General features: G+C 42.8%; 1 protein-coding gene across 1 annotated transcript; it reads left to right on the top strand.

Moving 5' to 3' along the window:
• Positions 1-1,178: 1,178 nt before the first annotated feature.
• On the top strand, positions 1,179-23,083 carry LOC132386908 (zinc-binding protein A33-like). Its single transcript, XM_059959265.1, has 6 exons — positions 1,179-1,671; positions 2,318-2,413; positions 2,824-3,057; positions 4,850-4,872; positions 4,960-5,078; positions 22,309-23,083. The coding sequence occupies exons 1-6, from the start codon at positions 1,261-1,263 to the stop codon at positions 22,860-22,862; spliced, it is 1,437 nt and encodes a 478-aa protein (XP_059815248.1). The 5' UTR covers positions 1,179-1,260; the 3' UTR covers positions 22,863-23,083.
• The last annotated feature ends 3,253 nt before the right edge of the window (positions 23,084-26,336 follow it).

Raw genomic sequence — 26,336 nt, 5'->3', positions numbered from 1 at the left:
GTGATGGAGCCGAGGGGAGGGGCTGGCAACTGGGCTGCACCCAGGGAGAACGTCTGAAAGGTCTCGGCGTGGACCAGTCTCTTCCTGGGCAGGTCGACCAGTAGGCTGTGAGCTGGCAAAAAATCCGCACCCAGAAGCGGTTGGGCTATGGTGGCCAGTGTGAAGTCCCACGTGAACTGGCTGGAGCCGAACTGTAGCTGCACCTGACGGATGCCATAGGTCCTTACTGTGCTGCCGTTCACGGCCCTCAGGGGGGGACCCAGTGCCCTGCTACGGGTGTCGTAACTCGTCGGAGGTAAGACGCTGATCTCGGCACCGGTGTCGACCAAAAAGTGGCGTCCTGAACGCTTGTCCCACACATACAGGAGGCTATCCCGATGGACAGCCGGCGTAACCATCAGCGGCGGCTGGCCCTGGCGTTTCCCGGGAACTTGCAGGACGGGCGATAACGGCGGGCTTCTGCGCCCCACCGCTGGTGGTAGAAGCACCATTGTTCGTTGGGCTCCCCACCCCTGCCCCTGGTGTTAGCGGGCTCTGCGGCCGGGCCTGGACTGGTTTGCTGCTGGGAGCGTGGCCGGGTGATCTGTGCGATGGACGCCCCACTCACCTTCTTGACGTTCCACAGCAAGTCCGCCCAGGCTGCCACCGCCGGGGGTCACTGAAATCCGCGTCGGACAGCAGCAGGCGTATGTCCTCGGGCAGCTGCTCCAGGAATGCCTGCTCCAACATGAGGCAGGGTGTGTGTTCGTCGGCCAGAGACAACATCTCATTCTTTAAAGCCGATGTAGGTCTGTCTTCCAAGCCATCCAGGTGCAGTAAACGGGCAGCCCGCTCGCGCGGTGAGAGTCCGAAAGTCCTTAGGAGCAGGGCTTTGAATTCCGTGTACTTGCCGTCTGTCGGGGGCGACTGTACGAACTCCGCGACCTGGGCCGCTGTGTCCTGGTCGAGGGAGCTCACCGCGTAATAGTAACGGATGTCCTCTGAGGTGATCTGCCGAACGTGGAATTGGGCTTCTGCTTGCTGGAACCATAGGTGAGGTCGTTGTGTCCAGATACCAGGCGGTTTCAACGCCACCTCTGAACAGAGGTCATTTCTGGTCAAAAAAATCGTTTGGACCGTCGGGGTCACCAATTGTCACCAGCAGCAGAATGTTCATTCCCCGAGTCTGCAGCGCGCGTAGTGGACAATCGCGGTACTGCAGGGGATCAGCAGCTCCCCGAAAGTGAAAGCATTCTGAATCAGGAAGTGCCGGGAGTTAACATGGCTTCGAAAGGACTGGCCGAGAGTTTGAGCGAGGAGGTAATTTGTCCCATCTGCCTGGATTTCTTCACCCATCCGGTTATACTGGAGTGCGGACACAACTTCTGCCGCTCTTGTATCACACAGTATTGGGAAAGGGAGCAGAGAAACTCCTGCCCGGAATGTAGAGCGCGGTTTGCTGATCGCACCCTCAGGGTGAATCGGGCCTTAGCAAATCTGGCTGAAAAATTTCGAAATCTAAACCTGAATCCGAAAGGGAAGGAAAGTAAACTTCACTGCGAGGAGCATGAGGAAGAACTGAAGCTGTTTTGTGAAACGGACAAAACACTGATCTGTGTGATCTGTGCAGCTGCGCAGGAACACCGAGAGCATCGATTTGTGCTGATTGAAGAAGCCGTTAAAAACTATAAGGTAAAAACTAACGTTAATTTAACACAAAACCCCTCCCCACAACTCTCCCTCCAACAGCCCAGACCCACCCCTCCTCACATCTCTCCCTCTAACAGCCCAGACCCACCCCTCCCCACAACTCTCCGCGCTCTGTAAGGATCGCCCATTACGTACTGTATCGCCCTGATCCACTCGCTCCTCCACACTGATCTCCCTCCTGGCACCGCCACCTGCAAGCAGGACAAGTGCTACACCTGACTCCTAACCTCCCCCCTCGTCACCATTCAGGGCCGCAAACAGCCCAGTTCCTCCCGTTTTTTTCCATGGTCGATTGTCCTCTCGTATTAGATTCCTTCTTCTCCAGCCCATTACCTCTTCCACCTGTCCCCTCTCATCTTCTCACTTCATCACCCTCCCCCACGTCCCCCTTCACGTTGTCTCCCCTGTCAGCTGGTTCTCATCCCTAATATTTTTATTCTGGCTCCTGTCCCATTCCTTCCCAGTCCTAATGAAGGGTTTCATCCCGAAGCACCGACTGTTTATTTCCCCTGAATAGAAGCTGCCTGACTCACTGAGTTCCTCCGGCATTTTGTGTGATAATCGGGTTTGATCACCTGTTTCTTTTGATGCATCTTTATTTCTATTTCCTTCATTCTCTGACTTCCAGGATCAGCTAAAATCTTCCTTAGACTCTCTCACAAAAAAGAAATCAGACTTCCAGGAAAAGGAGCAGCAACAGAAAGAGAAGATTTCCGGAGTTCGGGTGAGGATTCCTGAGCGGAATTTCTGATATTACTGTCGAGCTTTGCTCCCTTTAATGCAGAATAACCGAGTATCGCAGCTCCAGTGACTTGGGTTAGATCCTGACCTCTGCTGCTGTCTGTGTGGAGTTTGCATGCTCCCCCTGTGACCACGAGAGATTCCGACACATCCCAAGGACATGCCGGATGAATGGCTAATTACTGTTAACCCTGTGAAGGTGGGGAGGGTGTGCATGAATCAGTTGGGAGTTTATGGGTCAATAAGTGAGTGTAGGTTTCAGGAAAATGTGAGTGAATGGTGTTGACGGGAATGCTTTCAGAAGTAGCATGAACTCCAATAGACCGAACTGAAAGACAAAAGGAAACAGAGCACAGCAATGCAGTATATTAATCTTCACCTTTCATTCGACAGGAACAGTCATACAGCCTTCAGTCTCACGTCAGATCCCAGTTTGCTGAACTGCGCCAGATTATCACTGAGAAAGAGCAGAGCTTACTCAGGGATCTCAGGGAAGAGGAGAAGAGGATTCTCAATACAATGCAGAAAAATCTTCTAGCTCTTCAAGAGAATAAAAGGATTATTCAGGAGGAAATCACTAAGTTAAAGGAGCAGATGGATCAAAAAGACAATGTGATATTTCTCAAGGTGAGGGATTCTATTTCAATTTGCTTCTGTCAAAGGGCACTAAATGAACAGTGGTATATTTGAAATAAACACAGCACAGCGGCCAATTCTAACAAATCAATTGCCGCTGCTGGTGTCCTCACACAAGCTGTTTTACCTGCATGATGCGCCCTCCCATCACTCCAATAATTACATTTCAAATTGTCCAAGATACGCTTTCAGTCCTTCATTAGCTCAATACAATCTTGAAGCGATGAAACTTCAGGGTAATTCATTGTAAAGTAAGCTGCAACACAGCGGCCAAGAACAGAATGACATCCGCCCGTCCCCAACTCAAAACTGCCCAGAACAAAATACAGATGCGTAACTTTTCCCCTTTGCTTTTACCATGTCCCCACTCACGTGACGAGTTACCATAATAAACACGTAACACAGAATACAATGCAGACAGAAAACAGACGTGTTGCTCCTACACACAGCATTTACAAATGGCAGTAAACTGTTTCTCACCAGACAATTGATGCAACTATTCAGGGTTGTTGTTGTCCCATAATAATAAAATTATGAAGGAATTGGACACGCTTGAGGCAGGAAGCATGTTCCCACTGAAGAGTGAGGCCAGAACTAGAGGCCACAGTTTAAGAACAAGGGGTAGGCCATTTAGAACAGTGATGCGGAAAAAAAAAAATCACCCAGAAAGTGGTGCCTATGTGGAATGCTCTGCCTCAGAAGGCAGTGGAGGCCAAGTCTCTGGATACTTTCAAGAGAGAGTTAGATAGAGCTCTTATAGATAGCGGGGTCAAGGGAATTGGGGAGAGGGCAGGAACGGGGTACTGATTGTGTATGAGCAGCCATGATCACGGTGAATGATGGTGCTGGCTATAAGGGCCGAATGGCCTACTCCTGCACCTATTATCTATTGTCCCATAACTGAACTTCCACAACTTCTGTACATCCCAGGACTGAATGCAAATTTCTCTGAAATTATCTACTCCGATCATAACACAGAGCTGCTGACTGTTTCCTTAATTACCGCATTAAATATCCTCTAAAACTCCCATTAACACCCAGTTCCAGTCATAGGCTGTGAGTGTGTCTGGTGCGGTTGGTGTGAGGGTCTCTCTGTCAATCAGTGAGAACAAAGACTTATCATCCATATCCGGTTTCCATCAGATTACGGAAACTTTCACTGTCTCTTTATTTTCTGGATATATTTTGCATGGTATTCTATCCCATTCTCTATCATAAACAGGCTATTAGTTCCATCTTCTATCAGTTTCGCTGCTTCACAATCCTCCTGCCACCTGCTCACCACAACCAGCAACAGTGCCCGAAAGCTCTGGCCCCTCACGTGTTTACCCAGCCTCCCCATTACATTCAATCTCTGCTGTTCCATTTCATCCACTCCTGTGGCACTGAGTTCCACATCCTCTTCACTAAATTTCTTGTAGAATTTATTAAAATCCATCTGGAATTACATCTCCCCACAAGTCTCCCCATAAATAGAGGTACTTCCTCCACCCGCACACAATCACCTAGATCACTGATCTTAAATTCCTCCATCCTATCAGCCTGACGTCATATCCATTTGATAATGCACAGCCAGTCCTGTCTTCCCTGTAAGTTTCATCCTCTCAGGAATGGTCTGACATTCAGAACCTTTCCCTGTATTTTACCCCATGGTTCTGTATTGTCCGTGTGTCTGAGTGACTGTGGGAGTGGGAATTTTCAACACCTTGTAATGATATGGATGAAATTCAAGATGTGGACAGTAAGTCCAAGTCTAATCAGATTTGTGTTTTATTTATTTCAGGAGGAAGCTCGTCGGAACAGGAGGTAGGACAGGCTCTTTACTGAAACCCTGAATGGATTTGTAAAATAGTTCAGAATAGCAATTTATAACCAGCAGTTTAATATTTACAGGATTAACGACGATGTCCAGGAATTGGCAGTGACAGATGAGAACCTACCGGTTGAAAAATTGGATTACCTCTATTTGTTGAACACAATGCTGAGAGAAACGCTTGATCCTAGTAATCGAGGTAAAACTTACAAAGATTCATTTCTCCTTGTTTATGAAGCTCAATTTAGTTCCAATTTGAGGCAAAGATTGTCTCTAATAGTGGGCTGAAGGGGAACTGAAGTTTATTCCACGTCAACCCCACCAAATGAGAGGCATCACTGTCACATGGTCAGCTGGAGATGTCAGACCCCTGGACACACCAGCACAGGGTCGCAATGCAACCAATACACGGGACTGTCAAATGAACCACTGTGTTCCAATCCCAGGCAAATGCACTAACACAGCAGGACATGAGTTAGGATCTATCAGAGGAACTAGGAATTTAATTCTGACGATAATATTGTAGGGAATAAAAACAGGTATCAGTGTGGTGACAGGGATTGCCAGGAAAATACACAAGTCCTTCATGTGCCCTGTGAGTGCAGACTCTGACTGACACAGGTCTTCCCGCTTCCGGATCAGCAACTCTCACTGTTGTTAGAGGCAGAAGAGGGGAGTGGTCGTGATCGGGGACTGAATCGCCAGGGGAACAGACAGGAGAATCTATTGATGTGAACGGGACACCCGAATGGTATGTTGCCTCCTGGGTGCCAGGGTCAGGGATGCCTCGAATCGTATCTGCAGCATTTTAGCGAGGGAGGGAAAAGAGCCAGATATCTTGGTAAATTTGTGACAATGACATTGGAAGTAAAAGCAATTAGGTCCTTAAAATAGAATTTGGAGAGCTTGGTTGAAAGCTCAGAAGCAGTACCCCCAGGGTAGTAATTTCTGGATTGCTGCCTGTGCCACGTGCTGGTGAGGGTAGAAACAGGATAATTTGACAGATAAACATGGCAGAGAAGATGGTGCTGGGGACAGGGATTCAGGTTCTTGGATCATCGGGATCTGTTCTGGTGGAGGAATGACCTGCTCAAAAGGGATGGGTCGCACCTCGACCGAAGGAGAATAATATTCACACAGAGAGGTTTTATTGAGCTGTTGGGTAGTGTCTGAACTAATTTGGTGGGGTGGAGGGGGTTGGAAGTGGAGTGAAGGGATAGGACTGATGGTTAAAATGCAAAGATAGCATACAGTCAGACTGTCAGATAGGGCGGACAGGTGCGAAGAGAAAGTTGCAGCCAGCAGGGTGAGTATCAGTGCATTAGGGATGCAGAATTAAAAAGAGTCTCAGATACAGAACACAAAGCGTTATATCTCAATGCATGGAGTATGAGAAACACGGTGGATGATCTTGTTGCACTATTACCGATTGTCAGGTATGATGTTGTGGCCATCACAGAATCGTGGCTGAAGGATGGTTGTAGTTGGGAGCTGAATGTTCACGGTTACACAATGTATCGGAGGAAGGAAGGAAGGCCGATGGGGTGGTGTGGCTCTGCTGGTAAATCAGCAGCTAGATGTGACATAGGATTAGAAGATGTTGAATCCTTGTGGGTTGAGGTAAGGAACTGCAAAAGTAAAAATGACCCTGACAGCAGTCACAGATTACAACTGGAAACAGAAAAGGCTGATGAAAAGGATAATGTTACGATAATCATGGGAGATTTCAACATGCAGGGCAATTGGGAAAATCAGTTTGATAAAGGATCTCAAGGGAGTGAGTTTGTTGAATGCAATGTGATGGCTTTCTAGAGCAGTTTGTCGTTGAGCCTACTCGGGGAACAGCTCTACTGGATTGGGTGTTATGTATTGAACCAGAGGTGAGTAGTTAAAAGAAACCTTAGGAAGCAGAGCTCACAACATGACCGAGTTCAACTTGAAATCTGAGAAGGAGAAAATGAAGTCTGACATTGTAGTATTTCAGAGGAGTAAAAGAAATTACAGTGGTCTGAGAGAGGAGTTGGCTAAAGCTAATTGGAAGGAGATGCTGGCAGGGATGAGAGCAGAGCAGAAATGGTGTCAGTTTCTGTAAAAATGAGAAAGGTGAAGGATAGATGTATTCCAAAAATAAATAAATACTCAAATGGCAAAATAGTAAAACCGTGGCTGACAAGGGAAGACAAGTTAATGTAAAGGCAAAAGATAGGGAATACAATTAAGCAAAAATTAGTAGGAAGATAGAGGATTGAGAAGCTTTTAAATATCTACATGAGGAACTAAAAGAATGTTTGGGAGGGGAAAAATAAACAAGAAATTGATTTGAATTGAATTGACTTTATTACTTAAATCCTTCATATACATGAGGAGTAAAAATCTTTACGTTATATCTCCATCTAACTGAAATTTGCAATTTATAGTAATTTATGATGAATAATATGTACAACAGGCTGATTAATATAACATAGAAATTCTGTTGTCTCAACATGAGTTAAGCAATCTGATGGCCTGGTTGAAGAAGCTGTCCCGGAGACTGTTGCTTCTGGCTTTTATGCTGTGGAACTGTATCCCGGATGGTAGCAACTGGTACAGTTTGTGGCTGGGGTGACTCTGGTATCCAATGATCCTTCAGGCCCTTTTTACACACCTGTCTTTGTAAAACAAGTTAGCAAACAATATCAAATTGTTTTTCAAGTACTGTAAAAAAATAAAACAGAGATGAGGGTAGATATAGGACCGCTAGAAAATGAGGCTGGATATATAATAACACAGGATAAAGAGATGGCGGAGAAACCAAAAATTTTGCACCAGTCTTCACTGTGGATGATACGAGCACTGTGCCCGGTGTTGAAGGATGCGAGGGAAGAGAAGTGAGTGCAGTTACTGTTACAAGGGAGAAGGTGCTCAAAAAGCTGAAAGACCGAAAGGTACATAAGTCACCCGGACCAGATGAACTGCACCCTAGTGTTCTGAAAGTGGTCGCAGTAGAAATTATGGAGGCATTTCAAATGATCTTTCAAAAATCACTGGACCCTGGCATGGTGCCAGAGAACTGAAAAATGGCAAATGTCACTTAACTCTTTAAGTAAGGAGGAAGGCAGCAGAAAGGAAACCAGTTAGCCTCACCTCTGTGGTTGGGAAGAAATTGGAGTCAGTTGTTAAGTATGAGGTTACGGAATACTTGATGACACTGGACAAGATAGGACAAGTCATCATGGCTTCGTTAGGGAATATCCTGCCTATCAAACCTGTTGGGATTCTTTGAGGAGATTAGAAGCAGGATAGATAAAGGGGATGCAGTGGATGTTGTATATTTGGAATCTCGGAAGGCCTTTGACAAGGTGCCACACATGAAGCTGGTACCCAGGTTAAGAGGACATGGTATTACAGAAAAGTTACAGACATGGTTAGAACATTGGCTGATTGGTAGGAAAGAGAAAGGGATCCTCTTCTGGTTGGCTGCCTATTGACTCGTGTTCCACAGGGGTCAGTGTTAGGCCACCATTTTATGCTGTATATCAAGATTTAGCTGATTGAATAGATCATAAGATATATGAGCAGAAGTAGGCCATTCAGCCCATCGATTCTGCTCCACCATTCAGTCATGGGCAGATCCAGTTCTTCAGTAAACCCCACTCCCCTGCTTTCACCCCGTACCCTTTGATGCCCTGGCTAATCAAGAACCTATCTATCTCTGCCTTAAATATGACTTGGCCTTAAGAGCCACTTGTGGCAACCAATTCCACAGATTTTCCACACACTGACTAAAGTAATTTATCCACATCTCAGTTCTAAAAGGACGTCCTTCAATCCTGAATTCATACCCCCTTGTACTAGAGTAGATGGCTTTGTTTCCATGTTTGCAGATGATACGAAGATTGGTGGAGCTGGTAGTGTTGAGGAAACTGTTAGGCTGGACAAGGACTTGAATGAGGAGAATGGGAAGGAAAGTGGCAAGTGATATATAATGTTGGAAAATTCATGGTCATGCATTGTGGTCGTCAAAATAATGTGCAGACTTTTTTTCAGATGTGGAGAAAACCCAAAAAACTGAGATGTAAATGGACTTAGCAGTCGTTCTGCAGAACACACGAAAGGTTAATTTGCAGATAGAGTCAGTGGAGAGGAAGGCAAAACCAACGTTGGCTTCAATTCAATAGCAGTGATGTGATGCTGAGGCTTTATAAAGCACTGGTGAAGCCTCACCTTTAGTATTGTGAACAATTTTGGGCTCCTCGTCAAAGGAAAGATGTGCTGGCATTGCAGAAGGTTCATTTCATAAGGATGATTCCAGGAATGAAAGGGTTATCATACGAGGAACGTTTGATAGCTCTGTCTCTGTACTCGCTGGAATTTAGAAAGATGAGGGGGGATCTCATTGAAACCTTTCGAATGTTGAAAGGCCTAGACAGAGTAGATGTGGAAAGGATGTTTCCCATGGCGGTGGAGATCAGGGCAACAGGGCATAGCCTTGAGATGGAGGGGCATCTATTTAAAACACATGTGAACAAATTTGAGCCAGCGGCTGGTGAATTTGTGGAACTTGTGTGTATTTAAGGCAGAGCTTGATAGGTTCTAGATTGGACACAGCATCAAAGGTTACGTGGAGAAGACCAGGGAGTGGGGCTGAGGAGGGAAAAAAAGGATCAGCCATGATTGAATGGCGGAGCAGACTCGATGGGCAAATGGCCTAATTCTGCTCCTATGTCTCATGGTGATCAGACCACTACATTGAAGCATTGTGAGAATGAGCTCGGACACACCAACAAGCATTGACATGGGTCAAGATTTCATCTCGGGCTCGGGAGAAGCACACACAGCATAACCGGCCTGGCAAAGCTCCCTCACACACATACACAGGAAGGACTGGCAGATTGTAGTCAGAGCCTCAGCAATGTTCGTTGTTATTTCCCTCAGCAAACTGGAAACCTGTCTCTTCAGAGAAAGTCATTTATTCATTTAAACAACTCAATCACGTGTGACACATTGTCAACACACACCAGACATGTGATGAAACACTGTAACATACAAATTCTTCAATGTGCACACTCTCCTTCGATGTGTATACACACCACACGGATATTTACCGCAATCAATACACACACACACACACACGATATACTATCAGAGTGTGACACACGGCCACAGAAACAGGCACAAATTCCCATTTAGGATTGAAACCTGCCGTCCTTACCCAGTCTGTCTGTTCTGTGTCACTGAGCTGCCATCTGACGAGACGTCACATCAACACTTCACAGACAGACTCCGGGGTGAGATTCCTCAGGAGGATGATCTGGGAGGGTTTGACGGATGTTGAACTCACGGCCCACTTCATCAATCTGCAAGACTAAGATGTCTTCTTGAGCATGGCCCGTTTGTGTGTGTTCCCCCCCCCCATCCCTCTAACCATTTCCCATCTGTGTCCCTGCCCAAATTTATTTTAATATATTTTATTTTTACCTGTTTGAATAGCGTCTGAGGGCAAATTCCATTCACCAACCTCCCTCACTTTGAGAATATTACCCGATAGACCACTCAGAAAAATTTCCCGTCTCACCTTCAATCTGAGCCCTCTGGTTCTGTACTCCCTTTTCTTGGAAAAATAAACGTTATTTAAGGTCCTCAGAATTATTTACCTCAATAAGGAGTCATCCCTGAAAATCCTGCACAACAGCTGAATAGCCCAAGCTAACCCACTCTCTGCTTTTAACCCAAGCCCCCTGTAGCGTTCTCGCTCGGGTGTAATGAAACGCCGAATGAAACGCCGAGATAAACCGTAGGCAATGAAACACGGTCGCAGTAAGATTAACCACTTACTGTTCACTCTTCACATTAACGTATGGTGAAAACTGTTGACAAAACAACACAAGATTGATACAGTATTTGTTCCCTTCTTGATAGTACATTTACATTGTAAATACTTGTAAAAGTAAACTACAACTACATTGCATTAAAGTGCAGCATACAGTCAGAATCCACCTTCGCCATGGACCGCTTTAAATACAGTTCAACACAAACTATCCGCAACTCTTTAACTAACGAAAACATAAACCTTATCGGCCGTCGTTACTTCTAACGGGATCGGCGTTAACATTTTAATTCAATTATTAACTTACAGCGTTGAACTCACTGTGATTTCTAATGCTTACATACTAATTCTTGCTCGGGTCTGCCTCAAGCGAGGCCCCGCCCTTGCGTTCATCCCAAACCGGTATTTTCCCACAAGACGCGACGAAACCGGATGTGACGTCATCGCATGCCGATATATTTTACAGGCAATGAATATACTTTAAACAATTCTAATTCTAACTAGAAAATACTGACAAATGAATTACTAAGCGAAAATATTATAAACTAAATAACTGCCATAAAGTCAACACACCCCCAGTCCTGGTAACATCCTCCTGAAGCCTCCTGTCCAGTGTAATGACATCCTCCCCATATTCGGGAACCGAAAATGCAGACAATACTCCAAGTGTGGTCTATCATCGACATCAAAGTCCTTGCTTAAGTTCATGTGGACAGTGTGGAATAGGCTGATGAATACACGACCGAAGGTGTTTTTTTGGGACAAGAAAGGCGGCGTGGGAGCTAACTTCTGAAGGAAGGCAGTTTTTAAAAAAAGTAACTTCACGTACAAGCACGATAAGACTGCGCAGGACAGCGAGGAGAGTTTAAAAAGATGACCACCCTATACAGCGGGCAGCGGAGTGGGTGGCAGCAGAGTGTAGGGCTTTGGCTCAACGGGCTTAGGCGGTAACGGGAAGAGGCGAGAGCGAGGCACCGACTCTTTTTCTCCCCTTGGCAAATCGGCCCGTCGGACGGGGGAATAGCAGGGCACATTAGCTAACGGTTTAAAATGTTTGTGTGTTTGGCGAAGTAAGTGGGTGAGTAGACCTATCTTTCTTTCTTTCATTCCTGTAGAATTAGGTAGTATATCTGCAGGGTTAGCGCTTTGTTCAGGGTGTCAGATGCGGGAATCCTGGGAGACCTCCAGCCTCCCTGATAGCCACATCTGCACCAGGTGAACCGAGATTCAGCTCCTCGGAGACCGTGTTAGAGATCTGGAGCTGCAGCTTGATGACCTACTGCTTATTAGAGAAAATGAAGAGGTGGTAGACAGGAGCTACAGGGAGGTAGTCATCCCTAGGCTACAGGGGTCAGAAAACTGGATGACTGGCAGGAGAGTGAAGGGAAATGCCCGGATAGTGGAGAGCACCCCTGTGGCTGCCCCCCTCAGCAACAAGTATATCGTTTCGGATGCTGTTGAGGGGGATGACCTGACAGGGGACGGCCACAGTGACCGGGTCTCTGGCACTGAGCCCGGCGCTGTTGTGCAGGAGGGAAGGAGGGAGATGAATAATGCGGCAGTCATAGGGGATTCCATAGTCAGGGGAACCGACAGGAGATTCTGTGAGCCTGATAGAGATACCCGCATGGTGTGCTGCCTCCCAGGTGCCAGGGTACGGGATGTCTCGCATCGGGTCCAGAATATTCGGAAGGGAGAGGGCGAGCAGCCAGCTGTCTTGGTACATGTTGGTACCAATGACATAGAGAGGAAAAGGGAGGAGGTCCTGAAGAGAGATTTCCGGGAGTTAGGGATGAAGCTGAGAAGCAGGACCTCCAGGGTAGTAATCTCAGGATTGCTACCTGTGCCATGTGCTAGCGAGGGCAAGAATAGTAGGATCAGGCAGATGAATGCGTGGCTGAGAGACTGGGCTTCACATTCTTGGATCATTGGAATCTCTTTAGGGGGAAGTATTAACTGTTCAAAAAGGACGGGTTACACCTGAGCCCGACGGGGATCAACATCTTCGCGGGAATGTTTAATAGAGCTGTTCGGGAGGGTTTAAAGTAATTTGGCGGGGGATGGTATACCGGAATGATAGAGCGGAGGAGGGGAAAAATAAATCTAAGATAGTGAGCAGTAAAGATGTCAGGAAGGACAGGCAGGTGATGGGGCAAATTTGCAGCCACTGAGATGAGTTGCAGGGCAATCAGAACAAAAAGTACCAAATACTGGACTTAAGGTGTTATACTTAAATACACACAGCATAAGGAAGAAGGTGGGTGATCTTGTCGTACAGCTACAGATTGGCAGGTATAATTTTGTGGCCATCACTGAGACGTGGCTAAAGGATGCATGTTTCTGAAAGCTGAACGTCCAAGGATACACGGTGTATCGGAAGGATAGGCAGGTAGGCAGAGGGGGTGGCGTGGCTATATTGGTAAGAAATGATATTACATCATTAGAAAGAGGTGACATAGGATCGGAAGAATCTTTATTGGGTTGAGCTAAGAAATCGCAGGGGTAAAAGGAACCTGATGGCAGTTATCTACAGGCCTCCAAACAGCTACAGTGAGGTGGACTACAAATTACACCAGGAAATAGAAAAGGCTTGCCAGAAGGGCAGTGTTATGATAATTGTGGGGGAGTTTAACATGTGAGTGGATTGGGAAAATCAGATCGACACTGGATCTCAAGAGAGAGAATTTGTAGAATGTCTACGAGATGGTTTTTCAGAACAGCTTGTTGTTGAGCCCACCAGGGGATCAGAGCTACCGGATTGGATATTGTGCAATGACCCAGAGGTGATTAGAGAGATTGAGGTGAAGGAACCGTTAGGAGACAGTGATCGTAACATGATGGAGTTCACTGTGAAACTTGAGAAAGGGAAGCCGAAATCCGATGTGTCGGTATTGCAGTGGAGTAAAGGAAATTACAGTGGCATGAGAGAGGAATTGGCCAAATTTGACTAGAATGGGACACTAGCGAGAGGACGGCAGAGCAGCAGTGGCTGGAGTTTATGCATGATGTGAGGAATGTGCAAGACAGATATATTCCAAAAAAGAAGAAATTTTCGAAATGAAAAAGGATGCGACCTTGGCTGACAAGAGAAGTCAAAGCCAAAATAAAAGTAAAGGAGAGAGCATTCAAGGAAGCAAAAATTAGTGGGAAGTCAGACGATTGGGAAGTTTTTAAAAGCTTACAAAAGGAAACTAAGAAGGCGATTAAGAGGGAAAACATGAACTATGAAAGGAAGCTAGCAAATAATATCAAAGAAGATACTAAAAGCTTTTTCAAGTATATAAAGAGTAAAAAAAAAACAGGTCAGAGTGGATATAGGACTGATAGAAAATGATGCTGGAGAAATTGTAATGGGAGATAAGGAGATGGCTGGGGAACTGAACGAGTATTTGCATCAGTCCTCACTGAGGAAGATATCAGCAGTATACCGGACACTCAAGGGTGTCAGGGAAGAGAAGTGTGCGCAGTCACAATTACGACAGAGAAAGTACTCAGGAAGCTGAATAGTCTCAGGGTAGATAAATCTCCAGAACCAGATGGAATGCACCCTTGTATTTTGAAGGAAGTAGCTGTGGAGATCGCGGAGGCATTAGCAATGATCATTCAACAATCAATAGACACTGGCATGGTTTCGGAGGAGTGGAAGATTGTAAATGCCACTTTGGAATTTAAGAAAGGGGCAAGGAAGCAAAAAGTAAATTATAGACCTGTTAGCTCGACATCGGTGGTTGGGAAGTTGTTGGAGTCAATTTTCAAGGATGAGGTTACCGAGTATCTGTAGGCCTATGACGTGATAGGCCAAACTCAGCAATGGTTTCCTTAAAGGAAAATCCTGCCAGAGAAACCCGTTGAAATTTTCTGAGGAGATTACAAGTAGGCTAGACAAGGGAGATGCAGTGGATGTTGTGCATTTGGATTTCCAGAAGGCTTTTGACAAAGTGCCGCACAAGAGGCCGCTAAACAAGATAAGAGCCCATGGAATTACAGGAAATTTACATAAGTGTATAGAGCGTTGGCTGATTGGTCAGGGATTCCATTCTGGTTGTTTGCCAGTTACCAGTGGTGTTTTACGTTGTATATCAACGATTTGGATTATGGAATAGATGGCTTTGAGGCTAAGTTTGCTGATGATACAAAGATCGGTGGAGGGCCGGTAGTGCTGAGGAAACAGAGAGTCTGCAGAGAGACTTGGATAGTTTGGGAGAATCGGCAAAGAAGTGGCAAATGAAATACAATGTCGAAAAGTGTATGATCATGCACGTTGGTGGAGGAAATAAACGGGCAGACTATTATTTAAATGGAGAGAGATTTCAAAGTTCTGAGATGCAATGGGACTTGGGAGTGCTCGTGCAGGATACCCTTAAGGTTAACGTCCAGGCTGAGTCGGTGGTGAAGAAGGGGAATGCAATGTTGGCATTCATTTCTAGAGGAACAAGAGCAGGGATGTGATGTTGAGGCTCTATAAGGAACTGGAAAGACCTCACTTGGAATACTGTGTGCAGTTTTGGGCTCCTTATTTATGAAAGGATGTTCTGACATTGGAGAGGGTTCAGAGAAGATTCACGAGAATGATTCCTGGAATAAGAGTGTTAACATGTGAGGAATGTTTGACCGCTCTTGGACTGTACTCCGTGGAGTTTAGAATGAGGGGGAACCTCACAGAAACATTTCGAATGTTAAAAGGCATGGACAGAGTGGATGTGGCAAAGTTGTTTCCCATGGTGGGGGAGACTAGTACGAGAGAGCATGACTTAAGGATTGAAGGGAGCCCATTCAGAAGGGAGATGCGAAGATATTTTTTTATTTTTTAGGGTGGTGAATCTGTGAATTTCTTGCGGCAGTGGAATCCAAGTCATTGGATGTATTTAAGAGAGATTGATAGGTATGTGAGTAGCCAGGGCATCAAAGGTCATGGTGAGAAGCTGGGGGAGTGGGACTAAATGGGAGAATAGATCAGCTCATGATAAAATGGCGGAACAGATTCGAAGGACTGAATGGCCGGCTTCTGTTGCTTTGTGTTATGGTCTTATTTGAATGCACCAGTATACGTAATAAGGAACTTGCATCACAGGTAGAGTTTGGCAGGTACAATCTTAGGCAGGTACGACTTTGGTCAAAGGAATAAAGACATAGACAATTCTGTAAACAGGGCGAAATTCAAAAATCAGAGGTGCAAAGGGATTTGGGTGTCCTTGTGCAGGATTCCCTGAAGGTTAACTTGCAGTTTGTGTCAGTGGTAAGATTGGCAAACTCAATGTTTGCTTTCATTTCGAGAGGATTAGAGTACAAGAGCAAGGATGTAATTCTGAGGTTTTATAAGGCATTGGTCAGACCACACTTGGATTATTGTGAGCAGTTTTGGGTCCCTTCTATCGGAAAACATGTACTGGCATTGGAAGGGGTCCGGAAGATTCACAAGAATGATTCCAGGAATGAAACAGTTAACATATGAGGAGTGTTTGATGATTCTGGGCCTGTACTCACCGGAGTTTAAAAGAATGGCTGATTTATTATCCCTCTCAACCCTATTCTCTCGCTTCCTCCCCGTAACTTTTGAGACTCTGACTAATCAAGAAGTTTAGTTATTAACTTCTGCCTTAAAAATCAAACAGGAGAAAATCTGCAGATGCTGGTAATCCAAGCTACACAGGTCCTGATGAAGGGTCTCGCCAGATCTCTCTGACACCTGTCTGGAGAGAGTTGATGTTGGGAGGATGTGGGTGGGTCGAGAACGGTAAGCACAGCCTCCGACTATAGGGATGTCCATTTAGGACAGAGATGAGGAGGAATTCCTTTATCCACAGGATAGTGAATCTGCCACAGGCAGCTGTGGAGGCCAAATAATTGAGTATATTGAAAGCGGAGTAAAACACACAAATTGTTTGGCGGGGATGTCACGTGATGACGTGGGATCGAGACGCGGATATCCAGATGTCCCGTAAAAAAAAACCTAATAAATTAATGCTTAAGTGAAGAAAAGTTTGTAAATATTTCCTAAAAACTACGTCCAAACTACTCAGGATTTTCATTAGAGATGCCTCCTAAACAGACAAGGAAGAAAACTATTGCTTTGAAGATAGTGCAAATTGAGCCGGCCACCATGAAGAAGCCTCGGACTCAAGTGCATCTCAATCCGGCGAAACAGAACAGAAATCGCCCGCAGCATCAATCGTCTCCAAGATGCAACAACAGGAACTGCGAGTGCGCGCAGGAAAGTGCATGCGCAAACATGAGCATAATGAACTACAATCCCAGCTACCAGTGGAAGCGGAAGTGACAATGAATACGGGATGGATTCGGATTCTCTGGAACATCCAGATGAAGATGAGGAGGTAAAAGAATAACAACAGGAAGAGATTGGAGGTGGAAGATATTCTGGACACATAAGAGTTCCTTCGTTGATGCAAATAATGCATGAATTAAAAAAAATAAAAATAATACAAGAATATATTAAAAATATGAAGGCTATGTTTGATAAGATGGTGAGAAAACAGGAGAAAATACTCAAGAAAGTTACAAACCTGGAAGAAACAACGGGAGACACTATTGAGAGAGTGAAGAAAATGGAAGATAATACATCAGAAAGAAAACGACTGTTGGAAAAAATAGACGTGCTTGAAAATTTTAGTGGACGAAATAAAATTAAAATTGCGGGTCTTAAAGAAGGGATAGAGGGAGAGGATCCAACAAATTTTTTTGAAAAATGGATCCCGGAAAATTTGGAAATGGAAGAAGGAACCCAGTTGATTGAAATCGAAACCGTCCACAGAGCTGTAAGATCAAAACCCACGACGAATCTTGATAAAATACTTAAGATATCAAGAAAAATGAGCCATTTATGATAGAAGTGAAAGCAGTTCTTCTCTATCCTGATATAATTTATGACCTTTCGAAGAGAAAGAAGAAATTTAAGCCAGCGAAAAATGTTTTATGGGAAATGGTTATAAATTTATATTGCGCCACCCTGCAGCACTGATATTTTTTTTGGATGACGGAAAAAGAAGATTTTTTTACTGATCATCGGGATGCAGAGGAGTTTGCACAAGTACTCCCAAATATTCACTGGACACAGTAAATATTTATAAGTGAAACAGATTAAAGATGAAGACAGGGACACTGAAGTGAGTTGATGAACATTAAGGACGGAAGAATATTTAAATATACTTTTAATTATATGATACAGGGGGAGATACGTAAAAAATTTGAGAAAAATTAATCGCGAATAGAATGTTAAAATAATTCCCCAAGATACTATGAGAGTTGAAATATAGTGTATTATTATAGACTGGAGTAACCACGTTAAAAATAATGACTAATTTACAGATTGTTTTAAGTTTTAATGTTAATGGGCTTAATGGACCGGTGAAAAGAAAAAGAATTTTAACATACATTAAGAAAATGCAAATAGATATAGCTTTTATACAAGAAACACATTTAACAGAGATAGAACATCGGAAATTAAAGAGAGATTGGGTCGGAAATGTTATAGCAGATTGACTTAATTCAAAAGCGAGATGGGTTGCAATTTTGGTCAACAAAATTTTACAAATTAAAATACAAGATGTATTAATTGATTCTGCGGGAAGATATGTAATTATACATTGTCAAAGCTTTTCAGAACTATGGACTCTTATGAAAATTTATGCACCAAATGAAAACGATGTAAAATTTATACAGGAGGATTTTTTTTTGAATTTGGCTGACGCACACGATAAAATATTAATAGGTGGAGAATTTAACTTTTGTCTAGACCCAGTTTTAGATAGGTCAACAAAGGTTGCTACAAAACCAAAAGTAGCAAAATTAACTTTATCATTGATGAAAGATTTAAATTTGATTGATAAATGGAGAAGAATTAACCCAAGAGAAAGAGATTATTCATTTTATTCAAATAGACATAATACTTATTCAAGGATAGATTTTTTTCTTACGATCAGAGAATATTCAAGACAGAGTGAAAAATATGGAATATAAAGCAAGAATATTGTCAGATCATTCCCCCTTGATAATGACAATGATAATGATGGATAAGGAGGAATCGATTTAAAGATGGAGATTTAATTCAATATTATTAAAACTTCAAGATTTTTGTGATTTTATGAAAAAACAGTTTCAAGTTTTTTTAGATACAAACTCAAATTCAGTTGATGATAAATTTATATTATGGGAAGCGATGAAGGCATATTTGAGAGGCCAGATAATAAGTTATACTTCTAAAATTAAGAAGGAATATATGGTAGAAATAGATCAATTGGAAAAAGAGATTACAAAATTAGAAAAAGAATCTCAAAGATATATGACAAAAGAAAAATAAAGATAACGTGTAAATAAGAAACTACAATATAGTACACTTCAGACATACCGCACAGGAAAAAAAAGCAATTATGAGAACTAAACAAAGATATTATGAACTTGGTGAAAGATCACACAAGATACTTGCTTGGCAGTTAAAAACAGACCAGGCTTCCAAAACGATAAATGCAATTGGAACAACTGTAAATAAAATTATTTATAAACCTTTATAAACTTAATTTTTTTTATTCTGAATTATATCAATCAAAATCACAAAATGATATTGTTGAGATAGAAAGGTTTTTTTCACAAATAACTCTCCCAAAATTGAATTTGGAAGAATAGAAGGGATCAGATGTGCCTTTTACATTAAAGGAGGTCGAAGAAGCTTTAGGATCACTTCAGAGTAATAAATCTCCAGGAGAAGATGGTTTTTCGCCTGGTTTACAAAAATAAATATTTATTAATTCCTCCTTTTATGGAGCTAACACACCAAGCAGAAAGAATGCATAAACTTCCAGAACCTTTTTCGACAGCTACTTTAATTGTATTGCCAAAAAAAGACACAGATCTTTTAAAACCAACATTACATAGACCTATTTCTTTTTTGTATACGGATTATAAAATAATAGCAAAGATTTTATCTAACAGATTATCTAAATACTTACCAAAATTAATACACATGGACCAAACAGTATTTATTAAAAATAGACAATCGGCAGATAATGTAACTCGGTTACTTAACATAATTCATTTGGCACAAAAGAGGGAAGAACTAAGCAGTTCTTAGTTGCTTTGGATGCAGAAAAAGCATTTGATAGATTGGAATGGGATTTTTTATCTAAGGTATTGGAAAAATATGGATTAGGAGTATATTTTATAAAATTGGATTAAAACCTTAAATACTAACCCCAAAGCTAAAGTGGTGACAAATGGCCAAATTTCAACATAATTTCAGTTAACACGGTCAAGTAGACAAGGTTGTCCATTATCGCCTGCTTTACTTGCGTTGGCGATAGAACCATTAGATGAATTAATTAGAACTGACTCAGATATTATGGGTTTCAGAGTTAATCTGGAGGAATATAAGATTAGCTTATTTGCTGTTGATGTTCTGATTTATCTAACTAACCCATTACATTCGTTGCGTAAATTATCTTCTAGATTGGCAGAATATGGGAAAATATCAGGGTACAAAATAAATTGGGATAAAAGTGAAATTCTACCACTTAATAAAGGAGATTATAGTCAATGTTGATTAATAACTCTATTTAGATGGCCAATAAATGGTATAAATATTTAGGTAAAATAGTTGATAATGATATAATGAACTTATATAAATTTAATTATTTGCCATTATTGAAAAAAAATCAAAAAAGGAATATATTCCCTAGATTACAATATTTATTTCAAACATTACCAATACAATCATCACAGAAACTTTTTCAAGAGTTAAATAAATGTGTGAGGAAATTCCTTTGGAAAGGTAAGATGTCAAGAACATCAGTGGAAATATTGACATGGAAGTTTGACCTAGGAGGGTTACAATTACCAAATTTTAAGAATTATTACAAAGCAAATCAACTTAGATTTACTGCATCTTTTCTTGATAAAGATAAGCCAGCATGGATTAGAATAGAATTAGACATAATAGGAGAAAATATACCAGAAGATTTTATATATAAATGGGAATCTAAATGGATACTGGAAAAGAAAGAATCTCCTATATTAAAACATTTGATTGATGTATGGAATAAGATAAATGTTGATGATGAGATAAAGAAATATTAATTAGGAAAGAGACCTTTAATTCAAAATAAACGTATCCCTTTTACAATGGATAATCAACTTTTATATAACTGGTTTCACAAAGGGATTAGATATATAGGAGACTGTTTTGAAGGAGGTATATTAATGTCATTTGACCAATTAAAGAATAAATATAAAATATCAAATAACACTCTTTTCTGTTATTTCCAATTAAGGACTTATTTAAGAGATAAACTGGGTCAAACAATGTAATTGCTGAAACCTAATGAAATAGTATCTTTATTTCATAAAGGAAAACTTTAAAAAGTATTTCTGGTATGTATAATTTGATTCAAAAACAGGCAATTAAACAAGGAATTCATAAGTCAAGACAAAAATGGGTAACTGATTTGAATATTAAAATTGATGAAACAAGTTGGTCCAGATTATGTCTTGACAGTATGACAAATACAATAAATGTTCGACTAAGATTAGTACAATATAACTTTTTACATCAAATATATATTACACCACAAAAAATAAATAGATTAAACTCAAATTTACCTGATCAATGTTTTCGATGTAATCAAGAAATTGGTAATTTTTTACACTCTACTTGGTCTTGTTCTAAAATTCAACCTTTTGGGGCAAATTTAAGAGTTTTACTGGAACAAATTATTCAAATACAACTTCCACACAATCCAATATTGTTTTTACTAAGCGATATTGAAGGGATAAAATCAAAATCCAAATTCAATAAATATCAGAAAGAATTCATAAAAATTTCATTGGCAGTAGCCAAAAAGGCTATCGCAGTTACTTGGAAATCGGATTCATACTTAAGTATAGATCGTAGGAAGAATGAAATTTTTAGCTGCATTCCACTTGAAAAAAATACTTATAATTTAAGAGATAAATATGAAATATTTCTGAAATTTGGCGCCCTTATTTACAAAAAGTAGGATTAAATATATAGGTGCTCCGAAGATAAAATTATTGGTTATCTTGGGAAAGAAAGAAATATATATATATTAAAGCTATTATGAACTCCATGGAGCATGTGGGGATCTTCCGATATCCAGGCATTCTTTCTTTATTTCCTTATTTTTTCTTCTTTTTTTTCTATCGGGAAGTTGGGGTGAGGGGAAAGGGTATTTTTTTTCCTTTCTTTAACCTATTTGAAAATTCAATTAAAAAAAAATGTTGGCGTAACAGCAGGCCTGGAAGTTTCTATGGAAAAGAGTAAACAGTCGACGGTTCAGACTAAAACCCTTCGTCAGGACCTGTGTTGCTTAAGGTTTCCTGCAAATTCATCCCCTGTCCTAATGAGGGTCTGCGGGGGATGGGGTTGTGGGAAAGGGGACGAAGTCATCCTCTTCTGCCATCTTTGCCCCCTCCAGATTCAGTTCACCCAGGGGCTTTCAGACCCCTCCCTCTCCTGGTTCAATCTGCCATTCAGCACCCCTCCCCCGATCCCCGGGGCCGCGCAGTCCGAGTCTCCCCCCGATTCCCTGGGGCCGCGCTGCCCGAATCTCGCTTCAATCCCCGGGGACTCTCTAATTCTCTGCTTCTCCCCGCCCAGTCTCTGTCACCCTGGATGTGGAAACGGCGAATCCGCTGCTCGAGGTGTCTGAGGATCGGAAGAGTGTGAGACGGACCTGGACCTGGAGGAATCTCCCTGACACCGGGAAGAGATTCACATACCGGCCTTGTGTGCTGGGATCGAAGGGATTCACATCGGGGAGACATTCCTGGGAGGTGGAGGTGACGGGGATTCGGGACTGGTGGCTGGGAGTCGCCTCAGAGTCTGTGAAGAGGAAGGGACGGGTCAGACTGAGACCGGAGACCGGATTCTGGGTCATCGGGCGGGATGGAGACGTGTTACATCGGGATTATGACGTGGACCGTGGTCTCCCCTCCCCCGAGTCCCGTCTCGCTGCCGGTCCCATCCCCGGGAGGGTGGGAGTTTATTTCAGTTACGAGTCCGGGACAGTTTCATTTTACAACGCGGAGACCAAGTCCCATCTCCACACCTTCACAGGGAATAAATTCACGGGAAAACTTTATCCTCTCTTCGCGAGCTGGGATGTAAATCAATGGCTGAGAATCTGCTCCGGTTCCGCTCCGGGTCTGTAAACGGGTCGGGTCCCGGGACCGGCGTCAGGAGTAAAGTCCCTGTAAATATAAATGTGCGGAGAGTGCAGCTAAATACGTGGCTAAGGAGATGGTGCAGGAGGGAGGGCTTCATGTTTCTGGACAATTGGGCTTTGTTCCCGGGAAGGTGGGACCTGTTCCGACGGGACGGTTTGCCCCTTAACTGCAGGGGGACTAACATCCTTGCAGGTAGATTTGCTAGTGCTGCTGGGGTGGGGGGGGGGGTAAAAAAGATTTGCAGAGGGAGGGGAACCCGAGTGTTAGAGCGGATAGTGAGGTGGAGGAGGATAAAGGTCATGCGAGGACTGCATGTACAGACAGAAATCAAAGATTTGTACATTAGGTTGTAAATTGATTTTCAGAGCTTTAAAAACTGTAGAATATTTTGGATAGTCTCTCCTTTGTTAAATATAACAGTGAACAATTTTAAATTGAATTAAACACTGATTGGCACATATCGAAGAAGAATTGCCCATCTTCATTAACAAATGTCATATTACGTTGAAAGGATGAAAGGGGGAGGAGTGGCATTACTAGTCAGGGAAAATATCACAGCTGTGCGTAGACAGGACAGACCGGAGGGTTGTCTACAGAGGCCATATGGGTGGAGCTGAGGAACGGGAAAGGTGTGACCACACTAATAGGGGTGTATTATAGACCGCCCAATAGTCAGAGAGAATTGGAGGAGCAAATCTGTATAAAGATATTAGTCCAATGTAAGAAACAGGAAGTTGTAATAGTAGGGGATTTTAACTTTCCTCATATTGACTGCGACTCCCAAACTGTCAAAAGGCTAGATGGCTTGGAGTTTGTGAAATGTTTTCAGGAAAGTTTTCTAAATCAATATATAGAGGTACCTACGAGAGAGGATGCAATACTTGATCGCCTATTAGGAAACCAGACAGGTCAGGTGACAGAAGTATGTGCAGGCGAACATTTTGGGTCCAGTGACCATAATGACATTAGTTTCAAGTTAATTACGGATCAGGATAGGTCTGGTCCTCGAGTTGAGGTTCTAAATTGTAGAAGGACCAATTTTCTGAAATGAAAAAGGATCTAGGGAGGGTGGATTGCGATATTTTTTTTCTGGCGAGGATGTGTTCAGTAAGTGGAAGGCCTTCAAAGGTGAAATTTTGAGAGTGCAGTTTGCATGTTCCTGCCAGGGTTAAAGGCAAAGTTAACAGGAACCTTGGTTTGCAAGGGATATTGGTGATCTGGTTAAGAAAAAGAGAGAGGTGTATAGCAGGTATAGGCAACAAAGAACAAATGAATTACTTGAAGAGTGTAGAAAACGTAAGAAAATACTAAAGAAGGAAATCAGGAAGGAAAAAAAGAAGACATGAGGTGGCTTTGGCAGATAATGTGAAGGTAAACCCGAGGGGTTTCTACAAGTATATTAAGCGTAAAAGGATAGTAAGGGACAAAATCGGTCCCCTAGAAGATCCGAGTGGTCGTCTATGTGTGGGGCCTTATGAGGTGGCGGAGATCTTAAACAGTTTCTTTGCATCAGTATTTACTCAGGAAACTGGCATAGTGTATATGGAAGGAAGGGAAACAAGCAGTGGTGTCATGGAACATTTGTAGATTAAAGAGGAGGAGGTGTTTGCTGCCTTACAGCACATAAAGGTAGATAAATCCCCCGGGCCTGACTTTATATTTCCTCGGACCTTAAGCGAGACTAGTGTAGAATTTGCAGGGGCCCTGGCAGAAATATTTAAAATGTCCTCAGTTACAGGTGCAGTGCCGGATTGGGGGGTAGCTCATGTTATTCTGTTGTTTAAAAAAGGTTCCAATAGTAAACCAGTTAACTACAGGCCAGTGAGCCTGACATCAGTAGTAGATAAATTATTGGAAGATCTCCTGAGAGATCGGATATACAAGTATTTGGATAGCCAACGGCTGATTAAGGATAGTCACTATGGCTTTCTGCGTGGTAGATCGTGTTTAACAAATCTTATAGAATTTTTCGAACAGGTTGCCAAGAAAGTAGAAGAAGGAAAGGCTGTGGATGTTGTCTACATGAACTTTAGTAAGGCCTTTGACAAGGTCCCACATGTGAGGTTAGTTCACAAGGTTCAGACACTAGGTATCCATGGAGAGGTTGTTAACTGAATTCGAAATTGGCTGTGTGGGAGAAGACAGAGAGTGGTAGTGGATGATTGCTTCTCAGTCCGGAGGCCTGTGACTAGTGGTGTGCCTCAGGGATCTGTGCTGGGGCTATTGTTGTTTGTTGTCTATATCAATGATATAGATGTGGTCAATTGGATCAGCAATTGTGCTGATGACTCCAAGATTGGAGGCGTTGTGGACAGCGAGGAGGCTTTCAATGCTTGCCGAGGGATCTGGACCAACTAGAAAAATGGACCAGGAAATGACAGATGGAATTTAATGCAGACAAGCGTGAGGTGATACATTTTGGAAGGACAAACCAAGGTAGGACATAGACAGTAAATGGTAGGGCACTGAGGAGTGCGGAGAAGCAAAGGGATCTGGGAGTTTTAAGAATAAAATGGATAGATACATGGATGGGTGAGGTCTGGAGGGTTACGGACTGGGTGCAGGTCAATGGGACGAGCGGAATAAAGTTTCCGCACAGACTAGAAGCGCTAAATGGCCTGTTTTCTGTGCTGTAGTGTTCTAAGGTTCTATGGAGTGAAATAAACACCAGATGAGAATTATTGATTGATTAATTTTAACTCGTTCACCGCGTTCATCAACCGAACAGAAACACCGGGGATTCAGAAGCAGCAGCGGGCGGTGGGTCCTGAGATCCCCCGGCTCCTAAAGTCCACCCGTAATGAGACAGGTTAAATGGGATAAGTGGGGGTGGTGCTGACCGGAAAAGACAGTGCAGATTGTTCATTAAATTCATCAGCCATTTCTTTGTCCCCCATTACTACTTCACCAGCATCATTTTCCAGTGGTCTAGTGTCAACTCTCATCTCCCTTTCACTCATCATGTAACTGAAAACTAAACTTTTTTTTCGTATTCTGATTTATATTATTGGCCAGTTTGCCCTCATATTTCGTCTTGACCATTCTTATGGCTTTTTTGTTGCATTTTGTTGGATTTTAAGAGCATTCCAATAATCTAACATCCCACTCACCTTTGGTACCTTACATGCCATTTCCTTCGATTTAACATAGTCCTTAACTTCTCTTGTCAGCCATTGATTCCTTCCCCTGCCATTTGAGAACTTTTACTGTGGGACCTGCCTGTCCGGCACCAGCTACCTCAGTTCAGCCACCATCCCCGCAGAATCCTCCTCCAATTCACTGGGGCAAGAACTTCTCTCATGCATCTGTAATTCCCTTTATTCCATTGCGAGACTGATACATGTGACTTAGGCTTCTCCCTCTCAAAGTGCAGTGTGAATTCAATTATATTATGAACACTGCTTCCAATGGGTTCCTTCATTTTAAGCTCCCGAATAAGATCAGGGTTATTAAACAACA

The sequence above is a fragment of the Hypanus sabinus genome, unplaced genomic scaffold (assembly GCF_030144855.1).
Source record: "Hypanus sabinus isolate sHypSab1 unplaced genomic scaffold, sHypSab1.hap1 scaffold_1380, whole genome shotgun sequence".
Classification (NCBI taxonomy): domain Eukaryota; kingdom Metazoa; phylum Chordata; class Chondrichthyes; order Myliobatiformes; family Dasyatidae; genus Hypanus; species Hypanus sabinus.
The sequence above is the reverse complement of the archived record's forward strand: the minus strand, read 5'-3'. Positions and strand labels throughout refer to the sequence as shown.